The following is a 21,134-nucleotide window of genomic DNA, read 5'->3' on the forward strand; positions in this document are numbered from 1 at the left end:
AATATTAATAGCTGGAACATGCCAAGCATACCTAGCTTGAAAGATTTAAAATATGTACATATATGTTTCCTGTTACATATGAGGACACCAAAGCAAGGAGCTACCTTCATCTACCTAATAAAGCACTGGCCACTGAAGCCAACAAGGTCACACACCTCACTTGGGTACCAGTCACCCTTGCAGGGGCTCACAGGTCTGTACCAGTGTCTGTATGTTCAAATACATACCCCAGGTATGTATACACGTGCCTAGGAGGGGGGGGCAGGTACATACCTTAACTTGCATGCCACTTGCCTCGAACAAAAGATCCACTGACTTACATAGAAGCTGTGGCTGCCATGGCCCTACACAGAGATCATCTTCATCTGTCCCTTGCCAGGGAGCAACCTGAACTCCAGAAGGATGTCTTTCCAAGCAGACAGAAGTGAGCCTGGTTGCTTCTGGAAACAGGAGCATGCTCCTTGTTTCTCTTCTTTCCACACTCATTTCCTACACTCCTCACAACTGCTGGGATGCATCTTTTTCTAGTGAAGATGCTACAGTGCACACAAGACTGCATCTGCTCTTAACATTGCCGCTAAGAAACAGCATGTACTGAGGCAGTCACTTAAAACAGGTGGCTGCTTCTCAGAAAAGACAAGCTCTTGAGTTACTGAGCACTTGATACCACATGGCCGAGGAACTCCTGTAACAGCAAACGCTGCTGCTGTGAATGGAAAATGCCAAAGGAAAAGGCTGGGAGTGGCTTTCTGAAGCCAGCCAGGATGGATGGGGCCCTGCTGCTGCAGCAGTCAGCCCCAGTGGAAGGAGGTGAGGCGCTGAGGATCACCTTGAGCTCCGTGCACGAGAGCGAGCCACGCTGCGTGGAGTCTCTGCCACAGCAGATACCTCCTGCAGCAGTCCCCTGCAGAGGCCTGAGGTTGCTGTAGCAACCACAGTAATTTAAGAAATATTGAGAAAGAGAGTGATTGTACCAACAGCAATAAAATAAAAAAAGTAGAGCACGTCTTAAAACATCCTACTGCTCTTCCAGAACAAAAGAGGCCACAGAGCAGCCATAAAGGAAGAAGGCAGTTTAAGGAAGGCGTGATGCTGAACACCGTGTTACATGTTGCAGGGTGCTAGAGCACAATAGACTCCACACTGTAAACAGCAAGTCAATAGAGATTAGGGGTCTTGCATCATTTGTTGATGTTTTCTGCTGCCAGGTACTTCCAGAAGGACAGTAATAGGAAAAATTGCCAGCAACGAGGCTTCGAAATGAACAACAAAGGCAAGACTGACTCAGAGAAAGACACTTGAAACGGTGACTGATTTACCGTGTTGTGCTTTTGGCTACAGCATAATAGGTCATTTTAAAATGGATTTATTTCTTTCCTTGTCTGTGGAAGGAGAAACAAGGTGATTGGTCAGAAGCTTGTATTCATTTGGGAAAAATAAGCCTGTTATGCCGAGGACTCTTCTATTGCATTTGACAGCTGCAAAATAAGGAGTTAAGTTTAGATGGGACTTATGCATGAGTCCTTTCTTGCATTAAATATGTTCTCTTAGGGTTGTGAAACTTTATTCTCACCCATACATATCCCCAAAGCAGGTTCACAGGAGCACTGAAATGCAAACCCATCAGAAAATGAGATGTTTCTAGAAGTATTACAGAAACACTTCCTGAATGCCATGAATAAGAATGGATCAAACATCAAGCAACAAGTCTCCAAAAAACCACATCAGCTTGTCTGTTTCTTCCAGCGTGATGTGGAGTGACGAGGGTCACTTTGGAAGGGTAGAGGTGTAAAAGGAGAATCTTTGAAGGACAAGGGGTGCAGGTGATATCATGGCCAGCATGTTTTGGATGCATTTTAACTGATTATCCTGCACTTCACTTGCACTCCTGGACCTCTGTTTAATTTGACATGATATTCCATGAGCATATTGTGATAATAAACCATCTTAGATCTCCAGCTGCCCTGATTCTTAAGGGATTCTTGAATAGCACTTTGCACTACCAGCATGCTCTCCTATTGACCTCAAAGAGGGTTTCTCTTGGAAACAACTGAACCAAATAAGGACCATGCTGCGAAGGACCGTGCTGCCCTGCAAGAAGTATTCCAGGCCTCTCTAAAATGAAAGTCATTTTTCTGCATGGAAGGCCAAGAGCCAGCAAAATCCTCTGTGTGTTCTTAATACATAACTACAGAAGTAGCTCACCGGCACTCAGCTGGCATATACTCAAGAATCATTGAAATCAAGATCTAGATAGCTATTGCTTGATCAGTTACTGAGGTTATATTTCCTCTTAAAACATATTCCTGCCAGTAATGGTTTCTAATAATTTTATAATATGATTTTCTTTGACTGCATGGCCTTGTATTTACCCATATTAAAAATGTAAAACTTGACATAGTCTTTGTTATAAGAAAGACAGGTCTTCTACCCCTGTGTAAACAAACCATTAATCTTCTCTGTTTTAGCAAAAGCCTGTTGAATTGAACAAACATTTACTCAATGATTGTAATTACAGTGTATGTCATTTTATACAGTCCCAAATACACCGAATCTATGTAAAGTGCCTTTAAAACACTGCAATTATTTTGAACACATTAATACATCCAGAGATTTAAGAATAAGATCGCTCCAGTGGAGTGCCTAAAAAAGAAGTCTGCCCCTACTTTTTTCTTTGTTTTGGTTTTAAACGCTGATTTTTTTAATTCTGCTAATGCCTGCTGTGGAGACTAAATTATTATAATAATTTTTACTCAATTAATTTTAGGTGAATGTATTGCATTAGAAATAATTTAATGTATAGTCAGTCAGTTCATACTGATGATCAGATGCTTTAAGAAGAAGAAGGCCACAAAACCCCATGCTCCTTGACCTTAGTCAGGTCACACTAGAAATACACAAAGGAATTCTCTATTAGACTTTTGACTGCTAAAAATAAGTTGACTTACCTTGCCAAAACTCCCTTTCCCAATAGCCCGCAGGATTTGAAAGTGGTCAAAGTTAACTGTAAAATAAGAGAGAAAAGGAAAGGAAAATAGTTTGTAGGGTGCCAAGTTAGAAACAGAAATCAGATAAAGAAGGTAATGACAGTATTTTGCCATGTGGTATTTATTTTCTCTCTTGAAACACCTCACATGTTTACTATCTAGCAAAGACCAGGTTTGCTTTAAAACATCCTTGGCTAATTCTATTCACCACCTCACCTTGGTCCGATGCCTTCAGTGCCTACTATCTCCACAAAGAAACATCTCTGCCCTAACCGAGTATCAAGACAGTAAGTTAGCATTATGCAACCATGAACAAACACTGCCCAGCATTTTCCAGGAAGATTGAGATCTATTAAAAGCATACTGGAGAATTCAGGTAAGAATGCTGCTTATGGATAGGTAGTAATATAAGGATAGTGTTGTTACAGTAATCACTCTGCAGAATAATTCCCTTGTTTTGTTACAGTGACAGAAGCTTGTCCCACAGTGACCTAGCAGATCAGCCCCCCCTGAACCTTCCCACCTTAATACAACACATAATGCTAATACCACAAGACTATTTCATAGATACAGCAGAAGTTTGGGTTGGGAGATTTCATTTTAGCTCGGCAGCGGAATGGATTTACTCCCACTTCATAGAATCTGACAGCAGAGTCTGCCCTAGACACTGAAGTGTTTTGCTTTGAAGGTGAGTGAGAGATTTCATTTCTCAGAAATGTCATTATTGCTGGTGTTGCATGAGGCTGAACACAGTGTGACCTTCAAATCTCTGGTTCACTGGTAGGTCTGGCAGTTCAAAAAAGAAAAAAAACCCAACAACATCCTGAAGAAAATTGATACGGAGCCACTGAAACACAAGCATGACAATGTGTGATACAGCTTTTACAGTCACTTGTCAGAAAAGAATCACACTTAAAGCTAAACTCAGTGAACCAGACTTGACCAAAGTTCAGTGCAACTTAAATTGATTTTTTTTTAAATAAAACTTTGTTAGATTCCTGGCTTCATCCCTGTGCCTCCATCTCTGCACCAGCTATTGCCATTACAGGAATTAGCAAAATTATGGATATCTGATAAAAATGTTGTGCTAGCTCAAGCTAGGTATTGAGTAGTAAGTTGCAAGGTTGATACATAGCAAGTCGCTGAGAAGGGCTAAAATCTTATTTTCCCTCTTGCAGTAATATCTCATTTACACTATTAATGCCACTTATATTTAAGCATTTGTTTATTTATGCTTGCTTACATTGTCTTCAAGAAAACATGGTTATTCCTTTCATTAGTGCAGCTATAGCAACCACCTTCCTGGTAATTGCTAGAGACCAAATCAAATCCAGAGCTGACAGAGCTGAAAGCTGCAGTCTCTAGTCTTTAGCAAACAAAGATGATAATTCTGAATATAGCAGGTTTAGGATTGAGATACTAAGATGAAAATGCATAACTTTGTAAAGGATTTATAAACTATTTGGAAACTGGAAACCAGATTTTGTGCTGCAAGAGTTAGGGTTACGCTAATGTTTGAGAAGCAAGATTCCATCAATGACCTGGAACTGGGGTCTGCCCACAGATTTTACCCATGGGACACTGTCCTGTAGCCCCTGTAGGTTGATACTGGTGTGACAGACAAGATGGTCCATTTACCAGAACCGCCTTCCCTACAGATTCACATCAACTTAAACCTTGTTCCCTTAAGTCATCCCTTCCAAGCACCTACCCCTAAGGATTGATTTGAGAGCTTAATGACTGGGATCTGGAAGTTGTTCCTTAGATTTAAGTGGGAATTGAACACAGCACTGAAAACGTTCAGAACAGTGTGCTAATCTCATTTTTTTGATAGGGGAAATTCAGCAATTTTTCCCTCCAGCACGCTCGTGTTGTCTGTGTCACTCCTCTGTTTTCAAACCTTCTCATGTTTCCTGTTTATTTCACCATTTTTTAATAAGGATGCTCCTTAAAGAAAGCTTAGTCTGAGTTTGTCCTTCACCTTGCAGTCATTCAGCTGAGGTTGGTTCCCAAAAACAACTGGGAAACTGTTGAAACAGTCTGTAATTATCTAAATTTCAGTCAAGCCACATTTCAATAAGACTTGACTATATTCCTGTCTTGAAGCCTGTCTGGTTTTGAAATACATCAGTTTGATGAATTATTTTGTTTTTGTAAAACTAAGATTAAGGATTTGTTTTCAGCTATGAGCGCCATACCTTTTTTTGTCCACATAATTCCTAGTCTATTTCTCTGTGCTTCCTTCTCTAATGGTCCTTATTGCTCTTTAATGACAAGAACAACCCTTTTTAAACTCGATTCAATTGTAAATTGGACTTCTCTAAGAAATAAATTATTAAATGAGGCATTTAGGAATTTAATGTGGATTATTAGTAAGGGAAATAAGTAGTTTAAAAATATAGCCATAACAATTGATCAGATTTTCTCAATTTTTATGTTTAACATGAATAGAAAGTGGGATGTTACACTTACAGATCTTGACTAAGAAAAAAAGAGTGTTTTCTTCCTGTATTTCACTGTCCCATAAGCCTTTTCTTAAATTGGGTACAATAATTGCAACCTGTTTTTCCCAGGAAAAAAGAAAGATAATTTTAAGTTACTGTGGAAATATGTAAAAACACCTGAGCCTTCTTTTGAAATGAGCTGGGCTTGCAGCCACTGTAGCCTTCTGGAATGGGTTAATTCACTATGGTGAGAGAACTTGGTCTGTTTTGGTCATTCAAACATAGTAACATTGTAGATTCAAAAACTGGGGAAGTTCCTCCCTTTGTATGTCAGAAGAGGATACTAGAAGGGATATATTTGCAACTGAGACCAATGTGAAATTCAGCAGCAGCCCCATCAACAACAGATCAGGAATGCAGAAGTGATGTTAGCATCGCAGCCCTGATAAGGAGTGAACGGTCAAGCTCAGTTCACTGCCACCTTATCACTACACTATTCATTCCCCTCAGGTGTTTTTAATGTCACACTCAAAATTTTTGGTTTATTTTCTTAATCACACCTTTTTTTTTTTTTTTTTTTAGGTTCTGGATGTGTTTTTTCTCCCTTTTGCTGAAAAATTGAACACCACAGGTTCACCACTCATTCTGAGAAGAATTACAGCTCACCATGACCTCTGGCATTTCCAAAGTTTAAAATATCAAGATCAGACACTATCATTTCCTCTGTGCAACAAGGATATCACAAATATTGTGTTCTTGTCCTCTAAAACATGACGTGTCTAACTTCTGGAGCTTGGTGTTGTGGTTAATGACATTTTTCCAGCGCAAAGCCCCGCTGAGATAATGGTGTGGTTGGCAGAAGGACACTTTCTGCAGTAACAGTAATATGACTAGTACTCTTTTGAAAATAGCTCTCTTCATATCTGTTACTCAAGAGGGAAAAAAATACTTTCAAATTTTTGGCACCTCTTTTATTTTACTATCATGCCATCATACTTGGGAAATATTAGATACCAGCTCTGAATTCGAGTCTTAGAGTACAGGCATTTTTCAGGAATGAACATGTTTATATTGTCTTCAGCTAGTGCTTCATACAGGCAAATTCATAGAATGAGACTGTGAGCACTCACAATAGTATGAGAGATTTCCCTTTTCGTTTCCTTGATTTTCATCAAGTTGGAAAAAAACAGTCTCCCACATTTATCCCTAAAATTCACAATTAATTCAAAACTGAGAAGGATTATGGATTAAAACAGATATTTGACTAAGTAAGGGAGAAAATAGATCAGCATTTATGGCATCTGTTCCCTGAGTATTAGGTATTAGAGTGACTGATGCCTGTTAATTTCAGTAATGAGCTATGCATGCATATAAATTAAAGTATTTTGTTTCTTTCAGTTTAGTCACACTCAAATAAATCTTAAATGAATTCCATTGCACAGCCTGAAGTCCCTGTTAATAACTTTAAGTATACCTCACTTCGATTATTTGCATGGTTCTGAAGGAACCCCATGTAGAGCATCTTCCAGTGGTTTAATCTTGAACTAATAAAAGCTTGGATGATGGCAATGGGATTCACAAGCTGAATGAAAAGTTGCATACTGCTTGCCTTGAAAAGTAAAAAAGTGTGGTCCTAGCCATTCCAGGTACTTGATCAAATACATTGGCATACTCAAAAAGTATCAGGAATATCTAGAAGCATGTTTTGTGACCAACTTGGACACAGAAGTCCCTTTTCCACCACAGCCTTCTCAGGTGACCTTAGGCAAGTGCCTCAATATATTCTGTCCCTTTCTGTAGAAACATGAATCAGTACATCCCTAAGGAGCTGTAAAATTAGGTATAGGAAGTAGTTCAGTGCTCGTACAAGAGTAATTATAGTGACAGCCAATTCAAATAACAGAGCTTTATAAAGCCACTGAAGACTGAAAACAGTTTCCAAAGTGTGATATGTGTACACCATAGCAGAAGCAGAGGTACAGAAGTCAGTAGATGATTCTACTCAAGCTGCCATAGAGCAGAACCTGGCTCCCACCTCACACCACATTTCTCAGGCACATCTTTCCAACTGCTCATAGCACTGACAGAGCAAACATTTCATATAAAACTTTCTAGCAAAAGATAAAATAAATATTTCTTGCTCCACTACTTCCCAAGGATAAAGTATACCTATGGGGAAATATGCACATCCCTGACTGTTTGGGGTTTTATAACTGTACTGCAAAAACTTCGGATAGTTTTAGTGGAAATGCCTATTATTCCTTTTTTACACAATGATATATGATAAAACTATAAAGTTCTGTATGCATTCACCTCTGCTACATTTTTCATGAGTGGTACAGGGATTTAAACCAGAAAACCCCAAATGAACTGTTACACCGATGAAGTTCATTACGTGTTTGAATTATGACATCACACAAAATCACATTTCTACCCACTCTTTCATTTGTAGTTTTGGTCATCTAAAATCTTCTCATGTCATCCATCGTTTGTTCGAGTGTAAATTACATGGAGCTCAAGATACAACACATATGTTGGGTGGATTCTACATAGAGCTGACATCCAGCTTTCTCATGCACCTGAGGAATATGTACAGCATGTTTATGTGATTAGTCCAAATACACTCAATAACCATTATCTGAAAGAACTTTGTATCACCACGAGCAAGTATCCAATCCAACATAGCTAAAACACAGGCAGGTACTTGCTTTGCATCATAGAAAAGAAATTAGGGGTCTTTCAGCTCAAAAAAACTGGAAGAACTTGGTAAATATCCAGAGCTAAATCCAGATATTGTCTTTCTCTAGCAGATTCCCACTGATTTATTTGGACTGTCTGGCAGTAGCCAAAACCAGAACATGGCTACTAAGGCATTAGAAATAAAGCCATATTTGTAACACAAAGAGCATTTCAAGACATCTCGCTTCATTGTGACTGATCTCAACAGAAAACAGAAACAAGGAGATGTGATCTGGCCAACAGCCAAGAAAATAGGGTTTTATTTAAGTCTCAACACTGTCTTAGATGTTGCAGCTGTGTTTGAGGGTGTTTTAATCCTTCCTGCTTCTATGTGAACTAAATCAGATTTTCCCTTCTAGATTTGGCCCATATGGTTTAACCTGAGGCCAAATGGACAGCACTATTAGGATTTCAACCTAGTTCTGCAGTCGTCTTTATATCTGCACCTGCTTTTCAGGTTCTTCAGCCATTTCAAAAGAGAATGTTACAAGGCTGCACTGACAGAATCTCAGTAGGGTCTCAGCAGCCATCAAGGCTTGCTCAGATTGCTACTGTACTTCCACACACAAGCACATAAAGTGAGTAACCAAGTAGCTACAGTCATATATAATCAGTATGCATGATAAAGTCATCAACTCTAATTGGATGGCAAAAATGAATAGTGCTTAAAAACTGGGCATAAAATGATTAGGGTAGTCATATGGAGTCACATCTCAGCATTCTCTTTTCATGGGAAGTGCACTAGTGAAGAAACATCTTTAAATAAACTAGAAAATGACTTTTTGTCGATGGAATGATAAAGCCAGGCATATCCTGGAGGTGAGCAAAGAAAACAAAATCTGTAGAGCTTCATTAGGTTTCTGAGTTGAATAGGCCATCCCTATATATTAATTTGGGGAACATACTAATTGGAAAGAGTTACACAAGTGAAGGACAAGAGAAAAGCAGTTTCAGAGCTGAGCTCATTAATGATGAAGCATAGTGTTTACTATCATTGTATTTAGGGGGTTTGCATTTGAATTGCATTACAATGTGTCAGATATTCAGGTTTAATGAATATTTTAATATGAACTGTTTCTAACTATTATGTCAATATTTTTTGTAACTATCCAGAGTTTATTTGCAATTAGAAAGATCTTTGTATGTCAAACAAATTTTGTCTAAAATCCATCAAGTTTTCAGACAACATATGGAAAATTTAATTTGTGTCTCTTGGGAAGTTCTGTTGAACATTAGTTTACACTCAAAAAAATTATATATGGCTCTTAATGGAGCAAAATCACTGTGACTATTTATTTGAAAATGTAATTTTCCTACTTTATCAATTGAAGTCTCTAATTTTGTACTGATTTTTCCATTTTCAAATATCAGTAGCCGCTTACAATAACCAGCTTCCACCCTGCTGCAACTCCAGAAGTCGTTCAGAATAATGTCCATCTTACAAGAGGAAACTTCAACTTCCTCAAAGTGAAATATTTATGTATTATTAAAGGACTTTCATTTCAGAATTCTTGATTGATCCAAGTGGTTTCTTTCACAGTAGTTCAGTACCACATTCTGCTTCCTTGTGATGATGACTATGTCCATCTACAAGATGAAGTCACTGACTGGACTATATCTCCCATTACATAGGTATTCCCATGGCACTTGTGTGATGCACTTTGTTTGCTCACAGGTGGTGGTGTGCTGTAAACAGGTACAAGATCTGGATCTAGAGAAGGAACTATGAGTACCAGATTCCAACGCCTTCGTGTCCTACCATAGAAGTGTAGCTAGCTTTCAAGTGACCCAAAATTAAATCAGTTTCAAAATGTAAACTTTCATTCCATTCAAAATTTCAAAGCCAGCTTTGTTTTCCCAGTATAAGGCTTATTTTTTTTTTAAAGGAAAACAATTTCATATTTGGCAAAAAAGTTTAATTACCAATAAAAAGTTAATATCCATGTTTGGGGGATGGGGAGAGGGGCAGGGAATGAAAAAAACCCAGAAACCCAGATTGGCAGTTCCTTGTTATCTCCAGAAATGGAGAGAAAACCTCAATACCATGGTGTTGGAAAAGCATAATTTTATACCTCTCTTATTTTATGTTCTATCAATAAATATCTGTACCATAGATAAAAGAGTGGGCTAAATAACACCTGCTGTGATGCATTACAGGAATTCTTATTTCCTTATGTTAATCCTCCTACGAGGTAGTACTTCACATGCAATGTAACTACACATCAAAGTCACAGAATATTTAGATGATGCACAGTTTGCTCACCAAAAGCAGTGCCAGCATCCTGGGGTTCTACACTGTGTTCAGTGAAATCCACCCCACACTGTACTGTTAAAAAGTGTGGTTTCCCTAAATGGATGGGAAAATTTCTAAATCCCTTGGGTTAAAATGAATACTCTAACATTTTCCAAAATCCCCCATCAGACTAGAAGAATTTGGTGAATCAGCTAATGATTTACAGTGTTAGAGACACAGGTACGTGTTGCCACATGAGAAATAAATATGAAATCCTAATGAAAACTACAGTTTGAAAACAATCAAGCTGCTAAGAAAAAAAAAATCCATGCTAGAACTCTGAAAACTTTGCTTCCCTTTTAATTCTGTGAAATCACATAATTCCTTTTCTAATGCCATTCTGCAAAAGCTGAAAAAGAAATTAAGATGCATTTGGCATTCACAAGGAAACTGTGACTCCTTGATAAACAAGAATCTGCTTGAACCAAAGATTAAATTAAAATTTCTCTGCAGAGCTGTTTACACCTCTAATAAGGCAAAGTAAAATTACACTGTCAGTAAACACATCCAGTCTGAAAAATATATCAAGGGGCTACCTGAGACGCGTAAAGCAAAGGTTCTGAGTAGAACAAGCTGCAAACCATTGCAGTTCTTCTTTGAGAGATGTTTCAACTGAAATTACTGAGTGCCACCCTACAAACCTCAAAACTGAGAGACATGAGATATATATCACCAAAACAAAGTTCAGAAAAGAGTCACAGAATCATAGAATCATAGGGGTTGATCGAGAGATCATCGGGTCCAACCCCCAAATGTCACCCTGATGCTTTGAGGGATATGGGTGCCATCATCTGTGAGCCACTGGGAAGGATTTACAGGTAGCAGAGACCTGTCAACAAGCCCTTGAAGTCTGCGTGAAAAATTCTGCAGCTATAAATTGCAGTGGGATTTTAATTTAAGAACACTGTCATTAATTAGTTCTTGCTGAAAGGTTGCCTCTTTGGTAGCCTTAGTAAGGGCTTCACCAGAAGCTCCAGGGACTACAGGCCTTGTTGTAATTGTTATCCCAGGGAAAAACAGAAGTTTATTGCCCTGGGGAAGGTGCGAGGGTGGTCGGCTGTTGCTTTGCTCCACAAGAACTTTAACACTGCTTTGATGAAATTAGCCATTCCTTTATGAAGGACTGACAGCAAACAGGTGTTCGTTGGTCTAGGCAAAATGTGCTGATCAGAAGAGCTCTTGTGACTGCTGTCTGCCTCTTTGGGAGCATTAGATTGAAAAATTAAGTCAATTTTCTTGGCTTTATGCCTCTTCAAAACTAGTCCAAAAATGGAACCATAAAAACTCATAATTAAAGCATTTAGTGTGCTGTGACTGTGCTCTTCAGGCAGGTTACTCTGTTTCAGAGGCAGACGCCGATATTCAGAGGTGGTTGGGAAAAAGGGAGTAACTGAAAAGCAAATTTTTGCCTGCTATGGTTTGCTTGACCAAATACAGGAAGAGATGAGAAAGAGGAAAAAAAATTCTTCTTTAAAATAAACAATATCAGTCAGAAGGATAAAAAAGCAATATGATAATTCTGATTTGACTGGTTCTGATTTGGGGGTCTTTCTTATCTTTCTGCTTTTTTCCTGCTTTCTCTTTTACTTCTTTTCCACTGGAGAAGTGAAAGAATTATAAAATCAAAAGGTTTTCACTAATCTCACCTGAAATTAAAAAATTCCTTACTTCTGATTCATGCTAATTATTGTTTGTCTGTGTCCATGTAGAATGTGTATGCATTTCTGATTATTTTCTTCTGAAATCAGAATGTATCAAGAAATAATACAACCTCTAGCACAGTGCTGACAGCAGGAACAGAAGGGAAAGCAGGAGCAGCCCTTTCTGCTAATGGCATGGACCTCTAGATTGGATTAAACTAATCATGACACCTTATGCAAACCCACAAGACTAGTTCTGTTAAACATCTAGTTCCAAGGGCAGTAGAATTAGAAAGTTGCCTTCCTAGCTGAGTTATAGTACTTTTTAATACAGAGTTTAGGTATTTTACAAACACTGGTTTACTCCAAAGTATAGATCACAATCTGATCCTGTCCCATTAAAATATACTGACTCTAAAACTTGCCTTTTCTCCTCAAACATAAGTGAGCACAGGCAATAAACGTAAAGACAAATTTAAAATTACGTGCTAAGCTGGTCTTTAGCATCAGACTTCATTCCAAGGAAGGCGACTAAGTCTACTAAAAGTCAGTGGGAATAACAATAAATAATAATAAATTCCAGAAAAATTCAAGCTAATACAATCTAAAGTACAACTGCTACTATTTAAAAGCAAAGTTACTAATTTAAACTAAAGAATTTTGAATTTTTTCTTATGAATAAACAACAACAACAACAAAGTTAAAATGAAGCTGTCCAAGCTTGGCAGAAATTAGCTTATCTTTGCAAAAATTCAGCTGGACAATCTAGCAGGGATCGAGTCCAAGTGGATATCGTGTCCTCATGGGCAATGTCATATAAAACAGGAGAGAATGACTATCTGTTTAATGTCACCATTAATGATGCCAGCTACAAAAATAAGCACAGATGATATATTTTACTTGTCTTTTTTTGGGCTAATGCAAGATCTTCAAAATCCTGATGATGACTAATGGTACAGGCAATAACCAAGGTGAAGCTCCCTTGACAGCTACCTAAGATTGAAAATAGCAGCAGCTGCCACAGCCTAAAAAGAAGAGACAAAATACAATAGTAGCAAGCATGAATGGAGGCTAATGCTGCAAAAGGGTAATTCAATTTATAATAATTCCTGCCCCAGGTTAACACCTAAACCAAGACATCAACGAGTTCAGAAAGTGGCAGAACTAAAGCACAGAGCAGACTCAAGGTGAGGAAGAGACTCATACTGTGATTAAGAGATCTGTTTTGAGTTGACCCTGTGCAGGGGAAACACAAACAAGACATTCTTCTAACACTGCTTCCATGCCTACAGAGGTGGAGGGGCTCTTATCAGTCTGAAAATAGTGGTATCATAGACTGAGAGCAAGAACTTGAGTGCTGCTGTTGGGTCACCAGCATAAATGGATTTGACTGTGTGGGTCAGTTTAGTGTAATCCTTCAGCAGCATTATTTTGAAGCAACCCTTCTCAATAACTCATTAGTCTTCTATTATGGCAACTGGATAACCATCCATACATTAAGCTCAAAAGATAACAGGGTCTTTTTCAATTATAATCTGCTATTATTTTTGAACAAGCAGCAAATAACCACAGATTGTTGTGAAAGATCTGTAATGGCCAATGAGGAATTTAACATATTGGTTTATCACTCACTGCTACAAAAAATATAATCACAAGTCAGATATATCTCAGGATAAAATGATATATTGTAAAAAATCCTCACCTTTGCTACATAGCCATTGTTGCTGTTCATCAATGGCCAGAGCCCGGGTAACTACACAAGGCCAGAATTGGTTTGATGGCAGAGGATTCATTGTGACTGGCCACAGAAAAGCACATGATTCTCTCTCCAGTTAGATTATCACTGATGCTATGAAACATGAAGAACTGAAATTATTAGGTTATTATTGGGTTTGGTCCATTGGATAAACACACAGCTGACTTAACTCCATAACCCCAACCTCACTGCCATATCAAAATCATTATGATTTGGTTACACAGTGTCAAATCTTCTGGTTAGTTTCCCATAACAGAAGGTCTTTGTAACTGATTTAGCTGTGTCAGCATTCTGTTAGCATACAACATTCAGCTAACCCATTTTCTAGCAGAAGGGTTTCTTTTGCATAGACTAACTTGTTTTAGTTGGAAGTCATTGGAACTGTAGATATCATCTTAGCCAGTCATCCACATAGCCTATTATAAAGCTGCAACTGATAAAATTGTACTATTATAAACTCATAAGTCAGCAATTTGTTTTTCAGATCGGTTTAAATTTTAATTAAATGCCCCTTTTTGTTGCTATGAAAACAGTTTTGTGATAGGAGAGATATTTGCTTCAGGAAAGCCAGCAGAAGTCTTCAAGTAACAACTGAACTGATGTATTAGACCTTATCACAGCCAGTGACTAGCAGGCAAGCCTCTGTTAAGGCTCCACACCATCCACAGCTCTTTCAAAAAGCAAACGTGACGTTGAAACTAAGGAGAGAATTCAAATGTAAGGTGTTTTTAAGACATTTTGTAAGTGATGAAACATAGCTGTCTTTTGTTGGGAAAAGAGGGTTTCTAATTGACGCCGCTGCTTAGTTATGAACGAGCTGACAAAAAGCATGTCTGAAAATCTATTGCAAAGGAGAAATATCTTGACAGGTCTGTCCAACAGAACAGACGCTCCTTGAGAAAATGTATTGCTAAATACAGAAAGTTTCAATTCCACTTCAGCTGTAATAGACTTCCCTGGGAGACCAGGAAACACATAATAGACTATGAAGCATCTTTTTCAGCTAGAAAGTGGGAATATTCACTTCCCTCAGAGTTACTATGAGAAAAACCTCATTAATAACTGAACTGGAAGGCTCTCTGAGGGAAGTTGCTATGGGAATAAAATGTCAAATTTCAGAGGACCAAACTATTTTCTCCTACAATAAAATTTACCAGAGTGATCCTCAGGTGAAGGGAAATTATTTAAATGAAGGTACTAACAAAATCCTCAGTGAGGTATCAGCTAATCTTATCCACACGGATGCCTCTATAATGCCAAACAGACCAGGGGGAAGCTAAGAAGCCTCATTGCTTAAGGCTTCTTTGAGTGGTGGCTTTGAGATTCTTGCAGAGCAGAATTTCAGAAAATGAGTCTTAGTGCTATGTTAATGGGAAGTTAGGGAGCCACATGAATAGGATTTTACCCAAACACCTTGACAAAGTATGAGTTGTTCTCCTCTTTTTCTTCTGAAGTCAGATCCCAAGTGATGAGGCTTCTGTCTCCAAAATTGGATCTGTAAGAAGTAGCTCTTCTATTTTTAACCACAACTATAAATGAAGCACGGCAGGCAAATAGGGACACTAAAGGGTCAGAAAGATTTACATTTCAATTGGGATTGCCTCACATTTAGTGTTTTTAAACCTAATCAACCCCATGGGCTTCAAATGAATGATGCCAGTTCTAACCTTCAGCAAAAGTGTGCCTGAAGTGCAGAGCAGTAGACTTATTTTTCATTTGTCATTGTAAGATTAAAGCTCATCAGTTTGATAGCAGCAATATCCCCTCAGGAAAAAAACTTTCAAATGAAGCAGGCAAATGTGTGGGTTATTGATGCCACTGTCCAAGTCTGCTTTATCTTTTGGGATGTGAAAATAGTGCAAGAATTTTGAGAATATTTGAGCCTTGTTTCTGAAGATGCCCATGCTTTTGGGTCCTGTGGCTCTTCCTCCTAACAAAAAAAAATCACAACTATCTAATTGAAAACCAACCTGTATCTGTCAAGGCTCTGAGGGCACTAACTGGCTTTGCTGGCCATGACCATTCCCCCGCCCCACCACCACCTCCATGCTGCCCATGGGCTTGGAATCCTATTGAAACAGGAGAGAGACATGGAGGGGCCTTCATGGGACTCCACCATGCTTTGCTGAGCTGCCCTTCAAATCAGTCTTCAGGCAATCTAGATTGCAGGTACATCTATGCACCTCAAATACCCTCTGTACCCTTAGCTGACCCCTCTTACTGTCACTGACCTGCTCTGCTCACCCGGTTTGGGGACAGAGCTACAGCCTGGGCTTGGCAGCAATGGGATCCAACTGCAAGTAGTGAGGTTACACAGCAGTAGCTGAGGGTAGTATAGACTGGAAATGGGTCTCTCATTATGGGAAAAGGCAGAGTTTAATTAAATTAGCAGCACGTATAGTGAATGCAGTTATGTTCCAGCACTCCAGTACAGAAGAGTTAAAGAAAATTTCAAGTACTTCATTACTGCCTGGCCACAAAGAAGCACATCAGAGTTCAACAGAAGCTACATGCCTCTTGTACTAGCCAGATTTCCATTGACTGTTTAAATACTACTTTCAGGAGAGCTGACCTCCATTAACCCCATTCTTTAGCCCACCCATAGTTACCCATCCTCTACAGCTAAATGACTTTCACCATGTACTTCAGCACTCAAGATGTGTCCTGCTCACAGGTCTTGTGAATTTTTAAAACTAAGTTACACCTCTAAAAAAAAGAAAATAAAATCAAATAAAATCTATTTTAGGGGTGGAACCTCAAATCCAAACCTCTGAGGTTCCAGGGGGACTGACCTGAACCTCGCTTTACAGTTCTGATGTTTTGAGTTATATGCAGCCAAAAAGGGGATGATTCTTTTCTTCCAGCTAGGATTCTTGCTGTTTCACTGTGTAAATCCTTTATTCTCACAAGAATCACTCCTCTTTGTCTAACTGCTCAAGACCAAACTGTTGTTGATCACATAGGATCAATTTTTCCCCAGCATCAATGGAAGAAATATCCTGAGTTATTAGTTAACTTTAAAACACCTTTCCATGTTGATACTTTTTGTGACTGTTTAATTTCAGGGTGCATAGAAAGGGTAGATAAAAGACCTGATAGTAACAGGAATATTTACTTCATAAAGAACTTGGGGATGTGTTTTTACTTGGAGCTGATGACTTGTTCTCTGATCATTGCACTACTTACCTCTGTGAAATCCTCACAGTGAAAAGTAAAGATAGTTTCAGCCTGATAAAAGTTATGCTTATTTACACACCACAAGCAATTATACCAAAGCTGATAGAACCCTGCGCTGCTGAAAACAGTAAATATGGAAAGGGAATCAGGACCTTTGCTTTATCCATCCATTGATAAGATTAGGAGTAAAACATAAAAGATTTAAAGCAAACACAGATACACTCACAAAATAAATTGAATTCACCTAATCTCCATTCTAGATTTCCACATCAGCTGGCACAGAGGCAACTGAGGGGAGAAGGGCTTCAGACCAGCCACAGTTCCCAGGTTTTGGCAAAAAGTCCACAGACTCTCTAAGCCACAACTTAACTTGTAAAGATTTCATTTCTATACTTTCTAACCACACAACAGGAATAAATAAAAAGATTCATTTGATGTAGAGGGTGGGTAGCTGACAGGTATTAATAGAATGAACGTAACTTCTAATTTTAACAACAGAAGTTATTAGCTGCAAAGCACAAGCAAATAGTGAACTGCAGAGGATAAAATTGCCCGATGCAGCAGAAGGTTTGTTAGTCTTAATGACTGAAAAATCCAGTGGTATTAAATGTGCTTATACCAATTCCGTCTAATCACAGAAATAGAATCTCAAATAAGTTTAATTATAGATGTTAGATGAAAATAATGAATATCGGTGACTCAGTTCCAGAGTTCCCAACCACATACCCTGGGTTTGTTTTGACGAGAGTCAAGTACGTGTAAAAATATCTATGTACATATACAAAGAAAGAGAGGGAGAAAAGGAGAGGGAACTGTTCTCTAAAAATATATGTACTATATTTTCATAACTAGGATAAAATGGCAAATGAGTGCATCAGAGCTCTCTCAGCTGTTTATAAAAGAGCATTAAACAGCCTTGGTTGCTTCACAGTACATAATAGAAAACCTTCAAAATACCAAAAAAATATTCCCCAACAGGTCTATTTTTTTGGGTTGTTTTGGGGTTTTTCTGTTAATCAGCAAAGACAGGTGGAAAAAGGACTGGAAATCAGCTTAAAAATCACTAAATACTAGAAGAAACATAGTGCAGTCCTCAGTCTGTCCTGCCTGCTCTCCTGGGCTGTATTTTTCTTTTCCCAATTAGAATGTAGCACTGCAGGAGGTTCTTGGCAACATCCAGGATATCCCATTGCTCAAAACATCAGGGTGTCATTGATCCCCATATGTCTGTGGATCAACAGGTCTGTGTGATCTGCCTAGCAGAGGAGGGTTAGGAGGCTGAGAGCTGAGCCTGTAGTTACTCATCCACATTTGTACGTCCAGGGAAGCATTCAAAATTCTCCGCATCCCGCTAGAGACAGTGAGACAACTGGATGTCACAGGCAGTATCTTTTCCCTGCAAAGGGCAGCAGCTACATTTAAAGGGTCACTTTCTACTAATGCATTTAAAATCTGTGCCTGGGCTCCCTCTGACACCTGTGAGATAGTCTGATGGCTCCTGGCTTAGAGCAACCAAAGGTCCAAAGTCAGAGCAGCATTCAACAGTGTTTAAAACCACCAAAAACATGCCATTTCTTCACTACTGTGTATTATTTAATCTTTTCTAGACCTCCTCTAATTACCCTCAGAAAAGCCTTGTCAGAAGCCATTCAGAGAGAAAATGCTGTCCCAGCAACAGCTAGAATTTGCCCAGGCACCAGACAAGCTCCATTTGTAGGTCCTGCCTCCCACAGCCAGCATTCACAACTGCCTGGGCAGCCATTCCCTAGCTGTTCCCTTCTCCCATTCATCAGTAGTAGAGAGCTCCCAAACTCCAAAAGAGCAAGAAAGATTTGCCTGCCAAAAGTTTGGAAAAGTCCTCTGTGCTGTGGCTCTTCTCCAGCAAAATCTCACAGCACTTAGTGGTAACATTTTTGTTTAACAGGAGATTTATCAATCCTGCAAAGAAGTCTTTGGATGCTGAGATTTTTTGCTGAGAATTTCACACCAAAAATATTTCTCATGATAAGGTATTTTTACCTGCTATTACTATTTGCACCATAAAACAATCTAGTTTGATAGTTTAGCTTTAAAGCTTAAGGAAAAGGTGCCAAAGACTTTTCAGTGGACTGGAAAAAGTTTTGAAGAAATAGCACAATTGGCATACAGTTGCTGAAAAATCAGAAGCTAAGGCTAGGCAGAGCAGAATCTCATGAGCTGTAGATGGCTTCTGGTTAATCTTTTCCTCCCATGATATCAAAACAAAGCCCAGGAAATGCTAACTTTGTTTGATAGCACTGCCCTGCATGTAAGACTGTGTACCTATCTCTGTAGCTTTCATATGCTGAAACAGTCAAATGTGATGCTGGACTTATAACAACAACTTTTCCCTACCTCTCAGAAAGGATCTTTTGATTTGCTTTTGTTCTTTGACTTCAAGCTCTGTTTAGAGGATCACAGTGCCTAAGATGCAGTACTGCCCCAAAAGAGTTTGCAGGCTTTACAACTTGGACAAAGATTTATTCAAGCCTAACCCCAAAAGGAATAGAAAAACCTTTCATAACCTAATGTGAAAACAGAGGATAGTTTCAGAAACGTGTGAAGGACGCTCCGGAGGCTAATGGTGATTTTGTGATTATATTACATCTCTGTTTCAATAGGGTGGCTAAGAACAGTTTTCATCTCCCAGCAGGGGAGGCAGAACAATATAATAAGGAAATAATAATTACTGAAAGGATTAATTCAGTTTTCATTTTTAGATCTTAAATAAGGAACAGCAGGTGTTTCCTCATCACTGCAAAAGTAGGAAAAAGAAGGAAAATATTTTTTTCTATTGCATTATATTGCTTCATAGTATCTTATCTTGCTTAACACAACAGTCTTTCTCACACAGAACAGTATTAGCAATACAATGACAAAGCCAGTGTTCTATTTCATTCACTATCAAAACAAGCTAAAAATGACAGGGCAGAAAAGTAAATCAGCTATAGAACCTATGTAAGTTTCCAAAATTCAAGGAACTGGAATTAAAATATTTAAACAAGAAAGAGAGAGAAAATTATAGAGAAAATAGAAATAAAAGCAGGAAAATACTGCCTAGTAGAAGGCAATTTTTAATTCACATTTCTATTTGAATGAGATAAATTGTAGGATTGATTTTATTAATATATTCAGAACAAACATTCTCAAAATAGAAAAAGATAGAAAAGGAAAAATGAAATCTAAAATACAGACTTTTATGTCATGGTTTGATGCTATGAAGAAAATCTTTACAGGGATACAAAATTTGAGAAATAAGTTTCAAATTCATTGACTATGTTTAGTTAACATTAAAGCATTAAAAAACTTATATAAGAGGCTGCCAACAACTCAAGCAATGCTTTCTAAGAAAGGGTTCCTTCAATTTAAAAGGAAAATGCCTTAATTATGGAATGAATGAAAATAAATTATGTGGCTATATTGCACTTAACAACCATGTCAGAAAATAGGGTACAACGTTTCTAAGAATAAAAGTGTAGATACTCTTGTGTCAAGAGATGAGATCATTGAAAAGTGGTGTAGGAAAAAAAACAATGAGAAAGAATCTTCCATTAGTTACAGCAGAAACTAATCATGTGAAAACTGGAAGAACCACCCTGATGGAATGAATACAAGTGAAATAAACTGGAATTATACAATTATTTAGGTTGAAAAAGACCTTTAAGATCATAAAGTCCACCTCTAGTGGTCCCCAAGTGCCACATCTCCAGTGAGCTTTCCTTAGTTGCATGCTGCTGGGTTTCCTGATAGGCAAAGAATGTCAGACTAGAAAATACAGTAAATTGACTGCCTCTAGAACTGTGGTGGTGATTTTAGAGGAGACCAAATTTTTAGGAACATTTGTGTAATTCAAATTTTCAGTGACTAAGAAGAAAACTGCCCAATTGCCTCCGAAATTCTTGCCTGACCAGACTGTTTCTGTTATGAAAACACACAAGTTTGGTAGTCAATGTAGAAAGTAAGGAAGCTAAAGATGAGTTCAAACTGATCAGGTGAGAGATGATTACAGTGTAAACAAGTCTTCTGGTTATCAGGGTAGAAAACTAATCTGGAAATGAAAGGAAGAAAATTCTCATTTCT

The 21,134-nt window shown here is 38.3% G+C and overlaps 1 protein-coding gene across 2 annotated transcripts in view; it reads right to left on the reverse strand.

Moving 5' to 3' along the window:
* The window catches only part of STK32B (serine/threonine kinase 32B), a gene marked incomplete at both ends in the record, with an annotated part of 141,752 nt that overhangs the window by 110,480 nt on the left and 10,138 nt on the right, over positions 1 to 21,134 (reverse strand). For both annotated transcript variants that reach the window (XM_084266665.1, XM_084266666.1), the window contains one exon: positions 2,949 to 3,004. In XM_084266665.1, coding sequence (XP_084122791.1) covers positions 2,949 to 3,004 — 56 coding nt within the window. The remainder of the gene's footprint in view (positions 1 to 2,948; positions 3,005 to 21,134) is intronic.

The sequence above is a fragment of the Gallinula chloropus genome (assembly GCF_964237585.1).
Source record: "Gallinula chloropus genome assembly, chromosome: 7".
Lineage (NCBI taxonomy): Eukaryota > Metazoa > Chordata > Aves > Gruiformes > Rallidae > Gallinula > Gallinula chloropus.